Source organism: Hermetia illucens, chromosome 7 (assembly GCF_905115235.1).
Source record: "Hermetia illucens chromosome 7, iHerIll2.2.curated.20191125, whole genome shotgun sequence".
Lineage (NCBI taxonomy): Eukaryota > Metazoa > Arthropoda > Insecta > Diptera > Stratiomyidae > Hermetia > Hermetia illucens.
Window position 1 is genome coordinate 13,186,929 of NC_051855.1, and position 21,816 is coordinate 13,208,744.

General features: G+C 44.4%; 1 protein-coding gene across 2 annotated transcripts in view; it reads right to left on the reverse strand.

Annotated features, from left to right (window-relative positions):
* The window catches only part of LOC119661030 (rap guanine nucleotide exchange factor 2), a 46,339-nt gene extending 32,048 nt beyond the window's left edge, over positions 1-14,291 (reverse strand). Inside the window, exons 1-2 of one of the 2 annotated variants that reach the window (XM_038070193.1) lie at positions 13,875-14,291; positions 13,661-13,744 (exon numbers count right to left, since the gene is read on the reverse strand). In XM_038070193.1, coding sequence (XP_037926121.1) covers positions 13,661-13,744; positions 13,875-14,071 — 281 coding nt within the window. In that variant the 5' untranslated portion in view covers positions 14,072-14,291. Of the gene's footprint in view, positions 1-7,317; positions 8,585-13,660; positions 13,745-13,874 lie in introns of those variants that run through there. The other variant, XM_038070194.1, reaches the window with a different exon arrangement.
* Positions 14,292-21,816: the final 7,525 nt, after the last annotated feature.

Consider the following 21,816-nt stretch of genomic DNA (forward strand, 5'->3'; position numbering starts at 1 on the left):
CCTGACCTCCTCAGACCTCAGATACCTTGGTAAGGTTTCTTTTAACGAAGAGTCTGCGCATTCTCTGTCTCTGGAGAGTGTTCGAGAGCGAGAGGCCGATGAAGTGCTGAGTGCTTAGAGCTGGGACTCTCCACACTAAACTAACTAAAATGAGGCTGTGTCAAATAAGATGTGACCTGAAATTTGGCAATCTACCTGGAACATCGGTTTTGTATGCCATAAGCGACAAGTTTAGAGGTTCTCCTTATTCGAACCTCGCTTATTAAACATGCAATCTTATTCCTACCTTAAAGGGAAAAACAAATAAAACTAGACAAAACCACTACTTTTCAGCGTATTTACTGAGATATCTTGTTGTAATGAATATAATGTAAATGCGACAAAACTACCCACACATTAACCTTGTTTCCATTCATAAATGCAACCCAGCTTATCACATTACAGATTGTAGTTCTGTAACCCTCTTCCAACACTTGTTCTCTGAGTGCATTTTACAAAGCTCCAACTCATACCCAAAGTGAAATTTGTCAGATTCCCACAGTGGGCAAGTCGCGCACATCAACTCCATCAATTCATGCAGATAGTTTGGAATGGAGGGTAGGGAGCAGTTGTGAGGAAGCTGATCGTAATTTGAGAGGCCGAGGGGGGCTCTTGCATTCTTTAATTGTTGGCCGGAATATCAGCTCTTTAAAAAGATGTTTAAGTGCGACTTGTGAGAGATAAAATATGACAGAGCTATGGGACAAAAATGGTCCCAATATTTGTGAAAATTGTTAGATGCAAATAACAAATTAGTCCATAACGTAGGGCTCATTAGTTTTGGATCATTTAATCGAACAAAGGATAGGATTCACTGAAGAATTTCCAGCAGTAACAGCCTTGAGGAATCATCAACTCTACAAGAGAGTTAAGATGGAAACAGATGACGAATAGTCAAAAAGAAAAGGGACCAATGGACAACGCTACAATCGTAAATTAATTGGAACTTTTAAGAACAAAGTGAAGCAAGGCATATGGAATCCATCAAAGGGAATGGGGGATGGATCACACAGTATTGAAATGTCAGCACATAGAATCGAATTTTAAAAATATCTAATCCACTCTAGATTGCCTGTTTTTCGCTATCGAAAATGTCTGCGAAAGCAAACAAACAATGCATATCATAATAACCATCACAAAGAAATTGAATCTGGGTATCACAGCTGCTGTTTTAAGGGGGTCACCTCGTATGATGGTCGGTTTAATATTTTTAGGAAGGCCTTCGAAGCCACAAGAGTCACAACCGTGCACCCTTGCCGACGATCAAACCATCAGAATTCTTTGGCAGCATCGTCGACAGTTGTCATTCAGATCTTTGTTTTTGTCAGTCGTTGAGAAATAGGATCTTACCGAGGTTGACAAGATGCACTACCTCACAATAAGTGTTCACGAAAATGCTGAGGCGTTCAACTTGGCCTGGACAGCTTAGCAGACTAGACATGAAAATAAGCAGCTTTTTAATTCTGCACAACTGGACCGACTTTTCACGCTTCCTAGGATGGCGTCCAGGACCTCGAAGGAACTAAAGACTATCATCAACACAGTGACCAAGGTTCTCAATTCACTCAACGCGCAACGATCACCACTACTTCAATATTGAGATCAACCATTTGTACCTCTCATTACTTATCGGCTCGACCTGCAACCTCGTGAGGACTGGGAACTCACACTGGGATCTGCAGCAGAGTATCTAACGTTAGAAGAAACCATGGAAGATGGGCTAAATCAGAAAAGCAAAAAGCCAGGAAAAATCAATACTGAGGAAACCCCAAACTACCATCTCATGTTCATGTGGCGTGATCATCTAATTTAAACACTGATCAGTTGGTCATATCTCAGCCAAAGTCTAACTCGTCTAGTTCTTCAGCGGATTAGCAGTCAAGCTGCCAGTCGCTGAGCAATCTTTCTCAGCCAAATGTCCGTAACCAAACGCCGATACCCGAGGGTCAAGTCAACACTAGTTTCGTCGCAGGTGGCGATTCTATCCAAAAACGCATCACCCTCTTACTGGAATCGTCCGAACAGCTGCTGAGAAACCTCCAATTGATGCCGCTTGGGATGTTCCGATAGGAGACATGACGCCCATCTAACAGAGACTTCGAAATTTCAAGTTATCTATCCACTTCCATAGCATATACTTCCTTCCTCATCGATTTCGCTTTATGAATTTGTGGATTGTCTCGATGTTTGTCGGGAGATGGTCATTGGGAATCTCCTGGACGGCAAAGACAAACACACGGGATCCATCCCCTGCTTTGATTTCTTTCAGGTGGTTCGTGGGTTCCACGTAATAGCTTGCGAGGACCAATTCTCCAGAGACTTTCTCAATTCGTGCGTCGTTAAGATCAACGACGCATGGGAAGGCGTAAAGCTCAAAATCATCCCCTACGACGAGATTTCCAAGAGATCGGTCGCTCGCATCTGGTTCCCGAGGATCCGCATGGATAAGAACAAGCTCGTCCAATCCCTACGCCTTCAAAACCCCAGAATTCCCTTGGACGACTGAGTTGTTACCAAGAAGGAGGAACCCCAGACAAAAAGCCAACCTTTTCTGCTCCGTATAAACGGAGAACGGAGTAAGGTCGACTATAAAGTGCGGTTCGGAGTTAGGAAGGGTGAGGTGAAAGTGTTCCGCTCTTCAAAAACCCGACGATGACCTGGATCCAATCGACACCGCAGACGAGCTGTTGGTGGAGATAAGGATTGACGGGGACTGACGAAACCCGATGATGCTAAGGGTAACGCAGATAAATCTGCAGCACTCGAAGTGCACCTCGGGTAATTTGCTTCTCTTGCTCCTAGAGGATGACATGCACTAATACATGAGCGTTGGGTCGGAAACGCTAAAGCAAATATTCTAATTTATTCCACAGGACAGGAGACGCTGATTAGGACAGACCTAGACCATGTATCCTCGAAAAGAAGAGTCTACGCGCTTTTCTGTGTCCAGAACTGAGTTCCAGCGATCGAGTCGTGGTCAAAGTGGCGAAGGAGAGACAGTGAACATGTATCTTTCTTCGGCTTACATGGTTAATGACCGATCAGCTCCCCCAGAGAAGCTACAATATTTGACGAGCACCAAAGCAACTAAGAAAGCCAACCTGTTGATAGGCTGTGACGCCAATGCAAGACATTCGTTTTGAGGCAGCTCGGAAATTAACGAAAGAGGCGAGTCATTCTTTGATTTTATTATTACTACAAACAGGGGCAGTACACCAACCTTCCATTTCCCCAACTCGGAGAACTGTGACGATTGGCAGGAGGCCCTTGATATCACCTTACTAACCGACAATGGGTTTCTTCGGAGCTGGAGAGTGTCTGAGCAGAGATCCTTCTCAGATCACAGTTGGATATTTTTCACTCTACATCTCGCCGCAGAGGTCTCCAAACCCTTCAGAGACCCCACGAGGATTGACTGGAGAAAGTTTGGTCAAGTAATTGAAAACAAACTCTACGGTGCGCAAATTGGCACGACTGACGAACTGAAATCGAAGGTCGGAGCTCTAAAAAAAAAGGCATTTGATATCGTCTACTACAGTCTCGTGTCCTGCTAAATAGAGCAAGAAGACACTTCCAGTGACGGAATGGAGATCTCTCTAGACACTGGAAGCTGACCAGGGAAATCTTCAACATCCGCTACAGGCATAAATATTGGCAGTCATACAAGGACTGCCTGAAGACATACAAGCCGGCCGGCAAGACCACCAAGACTGTCGATTGTCAGAACATCGAAAGCACTAGTGAATCCCCGCAAAGCTCAGTAAGATTCTGTCCAAGGAACATAGGAGACTATCCTTTCTTAAAAAGTCGGAAGGATTCTGGACAGAGTCTTCTGGTGAAACTTTGGGGCTGCTGGTTGAGACGCACTTCCTCACCAGCGAGAAGGACTGTGAGTCAGAGCCTTGCTTGGAGGGTTTGTGGCCACCCCAGCTGTATTAGACTATCAAATCGGGCACTGCCGAGGATAAAATCGGGTGGGGTATAAGCAGCTACCCCGCATATAAATCTCTGGGCCCAGATGGAATAATGCCAGTCATGTTACAGAAGCAGCAGGAAAAATTAGTGCCGTAACTTGTTGAGATTTACCGAAGCTGTATATTTTTAGGATACGTACCACAGTCCGGGAGACGTGGACGAGTGGTTTTCATATCGAAATGCGGGCAGGCGCGCCCATGATCAGACCAATCAGCTTTACCCCTTTCGTGTTGAAGACCCTAGAGCGCGTCCTGGACATTCATGCTTTTCTCTAAGTCCTAGCATGCAGACTTCAAAGGCAAATCCACAAAAACCGCCCTCCCCGGGGAAATTGGGGCGGGTTAACCGTCGCTGCAATACAAGCAGTATACCCTAACTACCTTCTTGGATTTAGCGGAAGTTACACGGAAAACCGATGTTACGAAGCCAGGAAAGGAGCCTCGGACAGGATGGATCTTACAATGACGAACCCGGCAACGACAACGGATTAACAATTTACAAATTTTCTCATGGAACGTGCGCTCTCTGTACAGACCGAATGCTGCTGAGCAGCTAGCCGATACCCAGTCCCAATATAGGGCTGATGTGATAGCGTTACAAAAGATGCGATTGACAGGGACCGAGGGGGGAAATGGATGCCGCAATAACCGCAATCAACAGAGGTCCTGGAGATGAAGCATTAACAAATGATCTTCATAATCACCTGAAGAACGTTATCATTGATATGGCCACAAAGATACTTGGCCTCAGCCGCAAAAAAAGTCGGAACGGCTGGCTTGAGGATGAATGTAAGCTAACAACGGAACGGAAGAATGTCGCATACCGAGCAATGTTGCATTCTCAAAGAACGCGGGCACGCGCAGAGACTTATCACGAACTCTGTCGAGCGGAGAAGCGACTTCACAGACGGAAAAAGAAAGCCTGAGAGGACCAACAAGTTTGTGAACTTGAAAAGTACAGGGAGCAACCGCATCAGGCGCGCAAGTTTTACCAACAAGTCAGCAGGATGAAGCCTTATACACCATGATGCTCATCCTGCCGAGACAAAGAGGGAAATCTGGTGGTTCATCAATTTGTGCTCAAGGTATGGGACAGCGAATCAATGCCTGACGATTGACAACGAGGCATTATCTGAGATATCACACAGTGCAGCAATTATAGAGGTATCATGTTGCTGAATACTATCTATAAGATATTCTCCACTATCTTTCTAGGCCAGATAGCCCCATACGCCCAGAACATCATTGGCCCATACCAAAGAGGATTCACTCCAGACAAATCAGCAACAGATCAGATTTTCTCTCTGCGGCAAGCGATGGAAAAACTGTTGGAATATGGACAACAGTTGCACCATCTATTCATCGACTTTAAAGCCGTCGTACACGGCCATGAGAGAATTCGGTATCCCGACGAAATTGATAAGACTGACTAGGCCGAGCCTGACCAATGTGCGAGGCCAGATAAAAGCAGCAGGATCACTCTCAAGACCATTCCACATCAACAACGGTCTACGACAAGGGGATGCTCTATCATGCGTCCTCTTTAACCTGGCCCTCGAGAAAGTGATCCGTGATGCTGAGCTAAATGCAAGAGGTACGATCCTCTTTAAGTCCACCCAACTACTGGCCTATGCTGACGATATCGACATCATGGGAAGAACCACCCGAGACGTACAAACTGCGTTCATCCATATCGAGCAGGCGGTAATTGGCGCGAGATCTTGGGCTGCATATCAATGAAGGCAAGACAAAGTATATGGTGGCAACGTCAGCATCGAAAACCAACAACATCAAACCGTACTGGTCAAGCAGGAAGAATAAGGATAGGAGAATACAACTTTGAAACCGTTGATAATTTCTCCTATCTAGGGTCGAAAATCACAATCGATAACAGCTACGATGATGAAATCCGCGCACGGTTGTTGTCAGCCAACAGAGCCTATTTTAGCTTAAAAAAAACTGTTCCGCTCGAAACGTCTCACCATAGGGTCAAAGTTCTTATTGTACAAGACAATGATCTTACCAGTCCTCATGTACTCCTCGGAGACCTAGGTTCTTAGCAAGAAGAATTGCGAACTCTTAGCCGCGTTCGAGAGAAGAATCCTCTGAAGAATTTTTGACCCCCTACATGGTCTGTAGCCTACATAACGACCAAATCTATGAGCGATACTCAATAGGTTACGGTGGACGGGTCACTTAATCCGTATGGATGAGGATGATCCCACCCGGAAAGTTTATAAGGGCAATATCTATGGTAGAAAAATTAATCGAGGCAAACCCTGCTTGAGATGGAGCGATGCCGTAGGTCAGGATGCCAGACAGCTTTTAGGGATATCGAATTGGTGGACCTCGGCGCAAAATCGGGGTGTTTGGAGTTCCTTATTAAGGCATGCCTAGGACCGGATACCGGTTGTTGCGCCGTTGATGATGATGATTCTTCACCGACAGATCAAAGATGGTCTGGGGATTCAGTGCGGGGATTTTCTCGAATATACACAGTGTATCCGAGGTCTTTCAGGTTTCGCCAGTTTATCCCAAGCGGAAGTACTGGCGATACTGGAAGTCTGTCGATGACTGGAGCATGATCCGGGCCCCGACCGACTGACACTTCCTCGGCGATCGTCTGCTCTAGCTGACGGCAGGCTAGGGAGACTTGGTAAACCATACTTTGGGGACCTCAAGGAGATTTCTGAATGCTACAGGCTGGCTCTGAAGATCTAAGCTGGCTAGACTCTGCCTCCTTGCTCTCACAACAGCAGTCACGCTCTTGGGAGTTTGTGGCATCAAATGGGCGCACCGCAGTGCCAATTGGGCTGCTCGGAGGGGCTACTGATACCTACCTAGCTACCCTGCCAATAAAATGAGTTTGGGTCCGAACTATGTTTTCCAACTGAACAACGACCCTAAATATACAGCTCGTATGCTACTGCCAGCAGTCCTGGACGCCAAAGGAGGCGCTCCACAGCTTGACAAAGCGATCTAAACATTTTAGACATGTTTAGGGATTAATTCATGCAAAAAAAACCTTGTTTCCAACCCATCACACGGAGTGACCCCCTTAAGCGATTGTTTGGACAACATCAGCCCGCATTCAATATAGGAATCTCGCAGCATAGACAATCACAATATCTTCAACATGGGAACCTCCTCACTCTCCAGAAAAAATAGAAAACAAAAGTAACCCAAATGCGAAAATCTCGTTTCGAAAATTTTGACATTTGCCACCCAGTGACAGTCACTCGCCCACAGCACGAACTTCCACGCCAGAGGAAACGAATGATGGCATAGAGAAAGAGACGCCTACCTGAACTACCGATGATGCTGTTTTGCGGACTCCATGCTACCAATTCCAACTTCTTTGTTGTTTACGAACAATTCCTTAAGGAAAACCTTTTTATTTTCACGTATTCACTATATTCACACTATTATGTGTCGGCCAGTGACCGTCCAGACCGAACTTTTCCTCGTTCTAATTTACGAGTGTTTTGACGTTTGGAATTTCCAAGTTTTCTCTGCGCTTTTATTGCTCGATTAAGCCAAGTAGGAAAGAAATCACTACCCACGGCAGACCGAGTCGTTGAATTTTCCTAAATAGTTGCCGTGACGCGCGCGGAGAGAAAGCGACCAAGCAAATGGAAACGCATATTGTTGTTAGTAGCGGCGCTGCGAGACGAAAGCAAAAGAAAATTCAAAACAGATGGACATCCACTGAATGTGCAGCGGCGGATGAACACGATGCGGTGAAGACGCGCGGCGGGAGAAGAAAGAAAGCATAAACGCACACAACACTCGCGCGAAAGAATGTCTTTAACGGGATTGTGACGGACGATTGTAAAACATAGTACACGAACCCGGTGTTCCACGGTGGGGGGATAAGAATCGGGAGGACTCACGCACTATTTCTCAATGGGAAGCGACGAGAATCGTGCATCTTGGGACAGCAAGACAGCAAATACGCGACCCGTACAGCTGAGGAGCAGCGTGGAACGGGGAATGTAGCAACAACGGAACCGAATGTATCTGGAATGGAATGGGAGTACCAGAATCATGTGAAATTCACCCAGCGAGGGAATGGAATGGAACAAATCAAAACGTTGCGCGATTCTCATATGTGGATGACACTCAAAGGGTCGGGGGAAATCACTGACATCTGGACAAATGCAACGCCTGGAAACCCTTGCGGAAGGACGCACTCGAATGGCTATTAGACCCGCACACTGAAGTCACAAGGGGGTGGGAACATATAAAATCTAAACGTACACTAAAAATGCTTCACGATAAATCACATAAACGGAACAACTTGGCTGGTTGATGATTGTACACTTGAGATTGCGTTCATCCGTCGTCTGCCGCGACAACGGCACTCCCGCGTTTTTTTCGACCGCATTCGATAGCGTCACTATCACCTAAACATTCTCTTGGTACCCGCACGCATTTTATTGTAGATTTTAAACGAATGCAACGCTAAATCCACAAACGCGATTTCAAAATGACACAATTCGACAATATCCACGCTTAACCGGCAATAGCGAACGTCATCCGACCGACCCACGACCTCACCTGTACAAACACCGAAGAGCAACTGAAGTTGGAACGCGAGGTTCAAAGGAAATATGTTAACAATCAGTGCTGCCGCTCTGCTATCAAATGCAATGCAATTTAGTAGTTTCTGTAACAAAGGCTGCATTCCGGTTAATACTTAATATTGCACAAGTCAGACAAGCGGAAAAATGACCACAAACAAACGAGATAACGAGATCAAATGATAGGCGCGCAATTATTTGAATTTTACTATCACAAATTGGTCGCGTCTTATCATAAATTCCTCGCGTCCGGCAGCACTGCATACAATGTAGGGTGTATCGTGCAGTATAGTTTCGCTACCTGTGGGGTGTGCATACATTCGGCGTGCTGTGAGTTGGTTGCAAACTTTCAATTTTCACTGAGAGGGTTCTTGATTTCTATATTGCTAATGCGGTTAATAATATTCAATTAATTCCAAGCTGATGAATGAAATATGAAATCTATCATGAAGTTGCCAAGAACAGATCTAAGCCACTCCTGAAAAGTCTGAGTGCATTTTTGGGAGTTCAAGAGTTTACCATAAACAAGCTCTTTTACATCACTTGCTCGTTGGAGTCCAAGGGGAAGGTCAAGAATGCAATTAATTGGACCTACGAGGTGGGTACACCCACGCAACATCTTCGTCTCCATTACCGCAAGGCGTCGACGATTAAGGAATTCACTGAGCCACAGTGTTAACTTCCAGCTCTTCGCTTTCCAGAGCTCAGACGCGATGTCGTCAGGTCCTGTGATTTTCCCCGAATGCATTCGCTTTATTGCTCCCTCGACTTAAGTTGCGCTGATATGAAGGTCCTGGGGGATCTTCGGAGACCACAATTAGAGCCCTGACATGATTTGGAGACCACAATTAGAGCTCTGACATGACTGGCACAATGGTACTGGTTTATACTGAGTGCAGGCTCAGTATCCATACCAATGGATGCAAGGCCTATTTAACACCTCGGTCCACGACTAAGGGATACGGCACCCGAGTTGTACAGCACAACTCCATGCTTGAGCTCCAAGGAGCTCTATCCGCGATGCAGGCATAACCACAACCACCATGATACTCCCACAAGGAACCCACCGCATATAACTGGGCCGAGAACACATCCTTCAGGAATTCTCCTGGATCATATGCTCTCAGGGGACCATCCCGGTTCCCATGGTACCAGATAACCTTGGGTGAGGCTTCGTGACAAGAGCCACTTGAAACGAGTCCTTTGCAGTCTGATCGCCCTCCTCAAGATCATGGGGACGGGACTCCCCAATGGGTTGACTGGAACCAGCTCAAAGCAGAGAACCGCAACGAAACCCTTCCACCAGTCAACTATCGTTCTGCGTCCAATTCAACACGTAAGACGTCACAAGACAACACCAACACAAAACACACAAGACTGATTTCTATCCACGATGGCCACTATGACCTTTCGCCTATCTATGCTGCAGGTGAAGCAGCGTCGAGGAACTCCCTCCTTATTATTTTTATTCTGTTAAGGGAAAGTCGCATCGCGTCCTTGAAGAACTATTGTGCCCCTTTTACTGATCATAGTGTACCTATTGATCATACTACCTCAAGCAGGCCTGTAACCGTTAGGAACTTTAGTATGTTCCCCACTTCCAGAAGTTTCAGCTTTGCATCTGGTATTAAGTGTTCTCCCAGATGTATCGACCTACTTTGCACAAGTGCCGGACACTGTCCCAGGACGTGTATAGAGGTTTCGTCCTCTTCCTCACAAAACCTCCAGGCAGTGTCCGTAGATATCCCTAGCTTCCCTAGGTGATAGTTCAGCCGACAATGACCAGTGAGAATTCCCATTATGATTCGGAGGTTCTTTTTGGTGAGGTTTAAGCAATGCCTGGTGCGTATGGGTTCGTATCCCCTTCAATAAGCACCCTGGACTGCTCCATTCCCAGTAGACCCGTCCAGTATAGTTCCCTTAGCCGTTCCTCTTCATTCATTCACCGTTTCCGATTCCACAGAAGGGTTCTGGCCTGTGTAAAGGCATCCCTGCTCCCTTCTTGGCTAGTTCATTCGCTACCTCATTGCCTTCCAACCCAGCATGGCCTGGAATCCAAAGTATCCAGACCTTGTTGGACGAGCCGAGTGTATCCAGTCTCTCAAGGCATTCCCATACCAGTTTAAAGTTCACCTGGTTGGACCTAAGTGCCTTGATCGCTGCTTGGCTATCGGTGAGAATAGCTGTGTTCCGCCCCCTGTAGTTCCTTTGCAAATTAAAGGAGGCACATTTGTCTATCGTGTGGAATATTCTAGTGTACATAACTGCCCATTGGCTCAAAGTACATTTTCCTTGGACCAATGACACCGGCACCCGCTCCCTCTGCTGTGAGGGATCCGTCAGTGTACCAAGTAATCAGTTGCTGGTTTAAGCCGTATGTCCCAGCTACGCTCTCCCAGTTTGCCTTGTTACTCCAACGTGTTTCAAACTGCTTATCGAAGTGAAACCTCGTTGTCATGTTGTCCCTCGGTATCAGTAATTCGGGATGCCGCCTAGAAAGGATATCAATCTTCCTTCGATTTAGGCAGCTCCCTGCCTCACTCATACTACCGGCCTTGCCTGCATCTGTGTGCAGATGGAGAGGGGTTAATCCCAGAAGGACCTCCAGGGATGCCCTCCTTAGTCGGGAGGCAGCACGCGCGAATTCATTAGCACATTGAATTGTATCAATGCTAGCAAGGCACTGCCTAAAATCATAGATACTGTTGATTACGTGGCGTCTAGATTCTGGATGTCACAGTATGCTGGACATACACAGAGGATATATCCTCTGAGTCTGCCCCACACAGAACACAACCCCGACTGGAGGCAAGGTTCCGTGAGAAGAGAACCATGCCCCGTCAGGAGGAAGCCTATCTCGAGCCTGAAGTCCACGACGGAACTTCCTCTGGCAGACACATTTTTGACGTACTCATACATGACTCGACCTTTCCTTATTCGTTCCGTCTAAGCTGCCATTTAGATGTTACACTCTCATCTAACAACCTTTTGATCGCAAGCGGTCCACCTGATCCACACCTACTAAGTCTGTTTGCAGGCGTGGCACGAAGGATTACCTCCAGATCAAGAGAAACACCCAACAAGACCCGCATGGCGTCGGTCGAGACCGGACGCTAACAACAACAAGTTTCCTGTCCTATGCCGTCATCCCAGTCATACAACATAGGGGACCCGTACGTAGAATATGTAAGGAAGAGCCTCACATATCTTGATCAAGCAGCTCTCCTGCTTAGACCCCACTCACACCTCATCACACGCCTCAACATATAGTCAACCGTGGCTTGAGCTCACGCAAGTGCGGATTCAAGGACATATGCTCCGCGATTGTGACTCCCAAGTGTGTCACCTTTTGCCGGTATTTCAAACAAACTCCAGTCGATTTAACCAAAGACATACGACGTAGGCAGCCTTTCAACACCATCGCGGTTTTATCCATTGAGACCGCGACATGCCAGAAGAGTTGTGCCTGGTCCGTTATGCAGACGATGTTGCAGCACTTGTTGCCGGACGCACAGCTGTTGAACAGGCGCAAAGCACGTTTGGCATATTGATGCGATGGTTACGTGGATGGATGACTGCTCATGGTTTCAGCCTTGCGCTGGAAAAAATCAAGGTAGCCATTTTGACTAAAAAGAGAATCCCGATCCGGCGTCCCATATCGATCGGCGAGTTGACTGTAGAGTTAAAACTTCCGTTTAAATACCTTGATTTAATGCTCGACTGAGAGAAGATGAGCTTTTCGAGCAAATCAAAGCAGCAGCGACCAGGACTGCAGTTGGAGTCTCGGACTTGAGTCAACTAATGGCAACTGCTGGGGATACTATATCTATCAAGAGACGTCTTCTTACGAGAGCGACGCAATTCGTTTTACTCTATGGCGTGGAGGTATGGGCTGATGCCCTTGACAAGGAGGAGCATCATAAGCCCCTTGATCAAGTGCAGAGAGGAAGAGTTTTGCGAGTGGCGTCTGCTTATCGCATTGCCTAAGAACCGGCCGTGATGGTGATCACGGGATCCCCGTTTCCCTCCTTGCTTAGGAGTGTAAAGCTATCTACAGCTGCAAGGACGAACACTTAAGAGAGGTGGTTGCCCGTGAAGAACGTCAACGAACCCTTATCGAGGGGAGGAGCCAAGAGGCAGATGAAATGCGCGACTCATCGACAATTTAGATCCGTGGCTGAATGGAACGCATGGTAAGTTTGATTACTTTCTTACCCAACTTCTAAGCGGGCATGGAGGTTTTCCGTCTTACCTGAGCAAGATTGGGAAGGTGCGATCCCCTGATTGTGTGTTCTGCAATGTAGTCGCGGATGACGCTGAACACACCCGTTTCTCTAGTGAAAGGTTGGACGGCTTTTATCAGCAGTTTTATGCAGACACAGGGGAGCTCCCTCCAGACAAAATTGTTCGAGCAGAGAGATGCTGAGGAGCGCTGGCAGATGGAGCCGTGTTGCGTATTATGTTCAAGTTCGAGTTCTTATTGCGAAGAAGACTGAGCTCGACCAGCGGAGGGACCGAATGGCAAAGAGTTCCCTGAGCTAACAACTCCTTTCCTCCACTCCTCTCGCATAGGTGAAAGGAATTCCCTGACTTGAAGGGATAGTGGGAGGGCTAGCCCCAAATAATGTGTTAAATGGTTCCAGGGGAGGTGTTTAGTTGGTAGTCCGACAGCGTACTGTTGCGGGAGTCTAACAGTCTGTGCGTAAACGCATTCACCTAAACTACTCCCAGAAAAAGTATAGGTTGCAGGGCTCAGTGTAACTGAGTCAATGCGTTCCGGTCAGGTTTGCTGTAGACTCAAAGTGAATATCTTTGTTCCTGTGATTACCTCAATACAATAAAATTCAATTTTCTAGTCTCGATCTAGCTGTTGGGAATGAGTGAATAGAATGGTAAATAAAATGTTCCATATGATAATTGGGAGAGAACTCGAGTAAGTTCTAAATAAAATTTTTAAAAGGTTACTGTATCCAATACTTCACCCGTAGTCAATCCCAATTTCCCATATTTCCTTATTGAATTTAAGATAAAAAAAAAATGTAATATAAAAAATCTCAAACTTACCTTGATCCGGGCAGAAACATCGAACCCCCGATAAAAACTGCACCCGATAATAAAATATACCAGCATTGTGCAAGTTCACCGGTACTGTGGATAAAATAACAAAAACAAAAAATGCTGTTGAGTATCCTGAGAAAATGTACTTTTAAAATTTGACTATGATGATATGATCGTGGAATAGATACAAGTTTTTATATAAAATTTAAAAGATACTTACAAAAACAATACTTCATTGACTTGATGCTTTTCATAACGTACAATTTTGCACAATGCTCGTAAAATTGAATCACGATAAGCTGTTAACGGTTCCAATGCATGCAAACCGTAATATATAATTTGTAATTCATGCAATGAACGTTTCTCCGGTTCCGAACAGAGAGCTTTTATGAAATGTGGATCAATATAATCACTCATTATTCATATTTAAATAAAATAAAGTAATTTGTTTTTTTGTTTTAAATTTAATAATTAATTTTCAGCTTAATGAACGCGACCAACGATTGCAATACATGTTTTTTTTATTATTTATTTGAAAAGATTTTTATTATTTATTTTTGATTATTTTATGGAACGTTTTCTTATTTTTATTCGGTTATAAAACATTTTAAAATTGATGAGAAGAAAAGTTTTTTTTTAAGGCATTTAATTACACAATGATTATGTTCGGAGTATTTTTTATATTTCCAGGAAAATTGACAACTGCATCTTTATTTAAGATTTAAGTTTTATTTACAAATGGAAGAACACAAAGGGGAAAATCACTTATAGATTTCAGGTACGTAATAACAGCTTCGAAAATTACCAACATTATTTGTAGATGAAACCGTCACTATAAGGCATATCTGGGAAGGTATTGTTAACATTTCAGAATCTAAGGTATCTGTAATAAAAAAAAAAATAATTAAATTAAAACTGTCAGCATTCAAAGATTTTAAGAATTTACTAAAAATATCTTTAAAGGACGCCGCACTGCGACCACAAAAAACGAGCCAAACGGGGGTTCGGACAGACAGGGCTAAGTTGCTGGATGGCAATGATCCTTGTTATTTCCGAACCAAGTTGACTCACACCCTCTTTTCAGGGTAATGGTACAGCTGCCTCCGTCCAGATATAAATCATGGCAGGGCTGCAAGTATGTTCAAAGCTATGACACCACTAACTTGGCAGCGCAGGCTCAGTTCAGATTGATTCCTGACTAGCGCCTGACCCTGGCTCTGAAGAACACGAACTCCCATAAGGATTTGTGTCAACCCACGCGAGACCTCTCTGCTCGCATAGACAATCACGGGGATCATTTGAGGCAACTGCCCTTTCTAGCGAAGATGGCGGATTGCAGCTGGGACCCACGTTCAAATAACAACAACCGACAATAGCAGCAATAAACCACGCTTACCACTTCTGGCAGCTAAAATGGAAGATCCTACTATAAATCCCATTGAAAGAAACACCAAGTTACGACGGTCACCTACTGAAAAAGTAGAAAAGCCCACTGTCCTAAAGGGAGTGAGCCGCAGGACACCCCATTGTCGGAAACAAAAAAGGTGACGAAATCTCCAAACACGCGGAAATGCAAGTCATCTCATCGGACAGGATGGACGTCATCCGAAAGACAAGAGCAGAGGAAGAAAGGCTACTCAAAAAGTGCGGGGTGGTCCTACGAAAAATCAAGGCTGCTCCCATTGTCCAGCGAAATATCTCCAAGGATGTCAAAAATGGCACTCTACGAAACCTACGAAGAAATTGCCTCAGACTTCGGCGGATTCTTTAGCGCACAAGAGGCACGCTATTAGCAGGAGCTATTCAACCATGTAAACAGAGAGTTATGGGGCCTTGGGTATAAGCTGGTTTTCAAAAAACTCAGTGCCCATCGGTCGCCCTGTTCTATGGAAGCACCGAAGATGGAAGAAATTGTGCAGGCCCTTTTTTGCTGTCTACCCTATCCGAATTGACGCTGTCGATGAAGGAGTGAATTCTGAGGAATGCCTACTTTTCACTGCAAAGGAATTAGCGGAGGCGGTTTTGCTAATGAAGGCCAGGGATCTATCCTTGGTTCGGACCTGTGGAACGCCTTATACGATAGCCCTCTACGAACAACGAAAAAAAGTGTTGTACATCACCCCCAGTTCACCCTACATATTGTCGGTCAATCATCAATCCAGGACGTTCTTATTTAGTCCACTCCGTCCAGTTGATGGTTATACTGACCTTTGGCTCATCATAATGTATCTACATAAACGTCTTGAGGTTAGATTCATTTTGCTGTAAGGGGATTACTAAACCGGAACATCAAGGTCATATCAAAGATTTGAATTGGAAATTTATTAAATGTAATTTTCTCTGCGATTGTTTGCCACAAACTATCCTTTTTTGTAGCAAAAAAAAAAAGGAAAAATAAGGGGACTGTACTTCCAGCACTTAAGCTGGAACATAATAAGCATATGCGGCAACGTACTAGAAATTCCTCAATGAAAATTGAATGTGACTTACTATCTTGGACGTACGTCGTGAAGTGTACTCCTCCGATAGTTTCGTTAAACTTCCGCTAGGCACAGAGAATTCGGCAACATCCGGATTCTGCATAGGAAATGTCATTCGAAATTTATTTTTGCGAAGTGGTGTAAGCAAGTGAGATATGAAGAGTTCGAAAAGTCACCCCAACATTATGGGCGAGAATGAGTTTTGACAGATCTCTAATTTAAGTTCGTTAAAATTTTGCTATTTAGATATGCCGATTATAGGCCTTTAGTAGTCCTATTGTACTTTAATCTTTCACAAACATCGATGACGATGGCCGCGATTCAAACACGGAAAACGCAGGCCCCAAACAACGCTTTAATTGTGGCACAAGCAATGGCTTGAGTGTAAAAAAAATAACCCAGAAAAATTCGATAAAACAAAAATCGAACAGAATGCAAATGAAAACAAATATCAAAAATTTTTTTTGCCCTCGATGCATACATAAGCACGTAGAAATGCTTCCAAATTCAATGAGCTACGTATTAATCGGCATCGATCTGCCATGAACTACCAAAAAAAAGTGATGAGAGAAATGAACAAGAGACGATTTTTTTTTTTTGGTCTTTATTATTCACCTTCACTGCATTTTTCTTCATTTCATTTCCGGTTGCCAAGAGTTTTCTAATTTAAACATTCAACATAATTTAAATAAATTATAGTAACATTTCCATGTTGTGGGAAGTAAAATTTTGTTACTGTGGTCGTAGATGGATAGAGACTGGGGATGGTTAGTGAGATTCAAATTCCACAGATTTTGAACTATTGAAGCTCAACGATGTTTTCTCCCGTATTATCCATATTTCGACGACTATTTGGCGTCTTCCTTAGGCCACACAGACCTTCTTCCCGTCCAACCGGACCGAGGGGCGACTAACTTAAGGGTAGAAGAAATAAACAACAAAACAAGGAAGACCCCATCATCAAAAAACTTAACCAGAAGCCAGAATTTTACCTCAAAGCAGACAGAGGTAACAAACTGGTAATACTAGACCGAATGACCTACAAAGACCTGGCATTCCAAAAATTAAACAACGGCAACTTCTTCAAGCTAACAACAAATCCTCTACCATCATTGTCCACTAAGTTGGTAGTCGGCCTGAGTGGTAGAAACGTTTTCCGACCCTGGTGGGATGGTGAGACAAGTTAGACTCAAAACCATGGCCAGGGAAAGCGTGCATCGAACAGTGCACCAGCTGGTTACCATGGTCCAGCAATGCAGGAGATAAACAGCCTCCCACGGGAGATTCCTCAGCAGCCTAGAACCAGGGCTACTATAAGGACTAAAAGGTAATATAAAACATTTCGAAGCAGAGACAAAATACAACATTAGGAGGCAGAAATCGGGGAGAGATTGAAGGAGTGCCGTATAGAGGACTATTTCCGAGAATTTCAGTGAAAGAAGCCCTACGTATGCTAGAAGAATGGATCGAACAACACGACAGTACTCCGGAGGATAAAAGAAAGGCCAAACTATATACCAAACTAGCGACGACATTATTTTACTTTTCGAAATAAATTTTATAAGACGACCAAAGGGACAGCGATGAGTAACCCCTTATCCCCACTATTAAGTGAAATTTTCATGGCAGGCCTAGAAAAGAAAATGGAACGACAGATGACCATACCTAGAGCTTGGTTACGCTATGTGGAAGACGTTCTGGCCATTGTAAAAGAGGGAGACAAGTAAATTCTACTGGCTCAAATCAACAATTGACACCCTAATATAAAATTAACGATGGAAGAGGAATCAAACGGTGGCATCCCCTTCCTCAACATCAAAGTGCTAAAAAAGAATAACTGCCTCGAATTCGATATATATAGAAAGCCATCGAGTACACAACGTACCATTGCCAGAACGTCTAACCACAGTCATCAGCACAAAGTGGCCGCCTATACCACTCACTAAAGAAAGGTTCGAAAAAGAAAAGGCTTACATTCGGGCCAACTCTAATCCAGAGCTTAATTAGGAATATGCAAAGTACGAAGGAGCGAAATCGTCTAACAACCTTGTTCGAACAAGAGAGGATGAAGATGGAGACAAAATGAGCCAGCATAATTTACTCTACGGAAATGTTCCCAGCTTTTCGACGAATCTTGGCCAAAGAAGGCATCGAACCAGTAGGATCAAGCAGGATTCACATGCTCTGAACGCAATTAGGCAAGGAAAAAGACCCGAAGAAGAAAGAAGGAAAAAGCGGCATCTACAAGATGGCTTGTGAAGATTGCCCTTGTACCTACGTAGGGCAAACCAAACGGTTAGACAACACTCAGGTCAACGAACATTTAAAAGAAACTGAGGTAATAAAACGGGGCAGAAAAACATATATTAATTCGGCAGTCGCCTAGCTTATTGTAGAACATCATGACCATCGAATGGAAAGGGTAAAGGTGCTGAAATAGGTCAAGGTCAACAAATTGGACCCTTACGAGAGCTTTTTCATTGGGAAAGAACCTCAGGACCATCGGTTGAATACAGATATGGGTAACGCGCATTCATATCTGTATTCACTGGTACCACAAAGGAGATCAACCAATGCACTGCGGGATAGGCTGACACGGGACATAGCTCCCTGAGGCCAACCTATCTCTCTCTGAGGGTGAGCTGTCTCTCCTCTAGAGCGATGTGTGGCTTTTTAGGGGCCAAGCCTCTCGTCTGCCCTGTACGAGGGTGCCCTACTATTAACAAAACGCTACGGATTTAGACTGGGGAGTCGAAAAATACCTCCCCCAATCCAGGGGGTCATGCGAACCGTAGCCCTTGGGTAGTTTGCACATACAGATGCAAGCAAGGAGGGCAATATTCAGGATGGCCGGGAGTATCAGTGAGGCGGGGAGCTGCCTAAACCGAAGGAAGATTGATATTCTTTCTAGGCGGTATCCCGAATTACTAATAACCAAAGAATAACATGACAACGAGGTTTTACTTTGATATGAAGTTTGAAACACGTTGGAGTAACAAGGCAAACTGGGACAGCGTGGCTGGGACATACGGCTTAAATCAGCAACCGATTACTTGGTACATCGACTGATCCCTCACAGCAGAGAGAGCAGGTGCCGATGTCATCGATCCAAGGAAAATGCACACAAATAGACAGATGTGCCTCTTTTAATCTACAAAGGAGCAACAGGGGACAGAACATTGCTATTCTCACCGATAGCCAGACGCGATCAAGGCACTTAGGTCCAACCACCACGGTTACGATCTTAAATAAAGTGCTCTAACACAATTCAAGGCTCTGATCCAATATGGGGGAGCCGATGGAATTACAGCTGAATTGATTGAATATGGAGGCGACCAATTACATCAAGTGGCTCATCAACTTGTGGTGAAGGTATGGGACAGCAAATCACACCGCCTGACAACTGGTCTCATACATAAAAATGGGGATATTACGCAGTGCAGCAATCATAGAGGTATCACGTTGCTGAGTACCATCTATAAGATATTCTCCGTTATCTTGCTAGGCCGGATCGCCCCATACGCCCAAAACATCATTGGTTCATACCAAAGAGGCTTCACTCCAGGCAAATCAGCAACAGATTAGATTTTCTCTGTGCGGCAAGCGATGGAAAAACTGTTGGAATACGGACATCAGTTCCACCATCTTTTCATCGATTTTAAAACCGCCTATGATAGCATAGTCAGGGTAAAACTGTACACGGGCATGAGAGAGTTCGGTAACCCGACGAAATTGATGACCCAACAGCTTAGAAAAACTGTTCCGCTCGAAACGTCTCCCCATAGGGTCATACCCCTCATTGAACAAGACAATGATCTTGCCAGTCCTTATGTATTCCTCGGAGACTGCGAACTCTTAGCCGCGTTCGAGAGAAGAATCCCCTACATGAGGATAGACGATTCCGTAGCCTACATAACGACGAAATCTATGAGCGATACCATGACCGTCAAGTTGTGGATAAAATCCGGCTTAATAGGTTATGGTGGGGGGGGGGGGGGTCACTTAATCCGTCTGGATGAGGATGATCCAGCCTGGAAGGGATATATCTACAGTAGAAAAAGGAGATGAGGCAGACCCTGCCTGAGATGGAGCGATGACATAGCTCAGGGTGCCAGACAGCTTTTAGAGATATCGAATTGGTGGACCTCGGCGCAAAACCGGGATGTCTAGAGTTCCTTACTAAAGCAGAGCTAGACCGGATACCGGTTGTTGCGCCGTTGATGGCTCAATAAGTTGGGTTGACGAGTCACTTAAGCCGCATGGATGAGGATGATCCAGCCCGGGAAGTCTATAAGGGATATATCTATAGTAGACAAAGGAGATGAGGCAGACCCTGCCTGAGATGGACCGATGACGTGGGCCAGGATATCGAATTGATGGACCTCGGCACAAAATCGGGATTTCTGGAATTCCTTACCGAGACAGGCCTAGAGACCGGATACCGGTTGTTGCGCTAAGAGCCCTGAAATTTTTATTTTTTGTAAACGTTGTCTTTTTTATGAATAGATTTGTAATATCAACCATCACCTACCGTTTATTCCTTTTATAGTCAGTTTCCGTTTTTTTTTTCCCCCGAAATTTTGCTTAGATTTTTAACGATTCACACAATTTTTGAATTTTAAGATAGACCCCGTAAGATAACACAAGAAAAAAGTACAATAAGACCTTCACGCACTATGATTACAAACAATCGTTTGATGGTGTTTTATGTGAAACACTTGATTTGATTCTTTGCCGTACATTTCGCGCACCTCACTCCGTATATCTATGTCGCATTAGAACATTAATTACTAACGAACAGACAATATGGATAGAAATTCCCAGATGATTCGCGGCATCTTTCGAACTATTGTCATGGTCGGTTTGATTAACAATTTTTTTAGATAGTCTAGCATCGTAAATTCAACGAATATAAGACTTAAGTTTTCTATTGTTGTTAGGAAACACTCAGAGAAATCAGATAATTTTTTTTGTTTTTGGTTAGGTTGTAGACAGATATCTTCTTTTTTTTTAAAAAAAATCTGCAATTGTCAAGTTGGTCGTGCGGTAATATGTATCTAAACACAATAAGTGGCATAAGATCCAGCTTGATTTCACATGTTTATTAAGAATTATTCTCGCTATGCACTATTCGTTGTTGTGATTCAATCCAATGTAATCCGTATATGAAATATTGGAAATACTGGAAAATTCTGCAAAGCAAGTTTCTTGTTTTTTGCACTAGTTTTGGAATTGCTGGAGGACAACCACTTCGATTTATCCGAACACCGCGTATTTACCAATGAACGTTGAAATTCTAACCGAGAATTGGATAAGTTTCTCTTACATTTCTTCTTATAGCTCATCTGAAAACCGTAGAAGAGCCTAGCGATGAAGGATACACCTTCCACATGCGTCTACATTCTTGCAGCACAGGATCGAGGGTTTTGACAATTCAATTCGATTCAAACACATCTGCCCCGGATTGAAAATCGTTCACTATTTAATGAACACCGCACAGCAAAAGAAAACAACACGCTCGACTTTAAGATGGACCACAAAGTTCTCTTGAGAATTTCCTTATACTAAACGAAACGAGAAGCGTTCAAACATCTTCAACGGCTCGTAAAAGACATTTATGTAAGCACTCATCACTCATTTCACAGTAAAACGATCCACAAAACAAGAAAACCAGAAAATCAT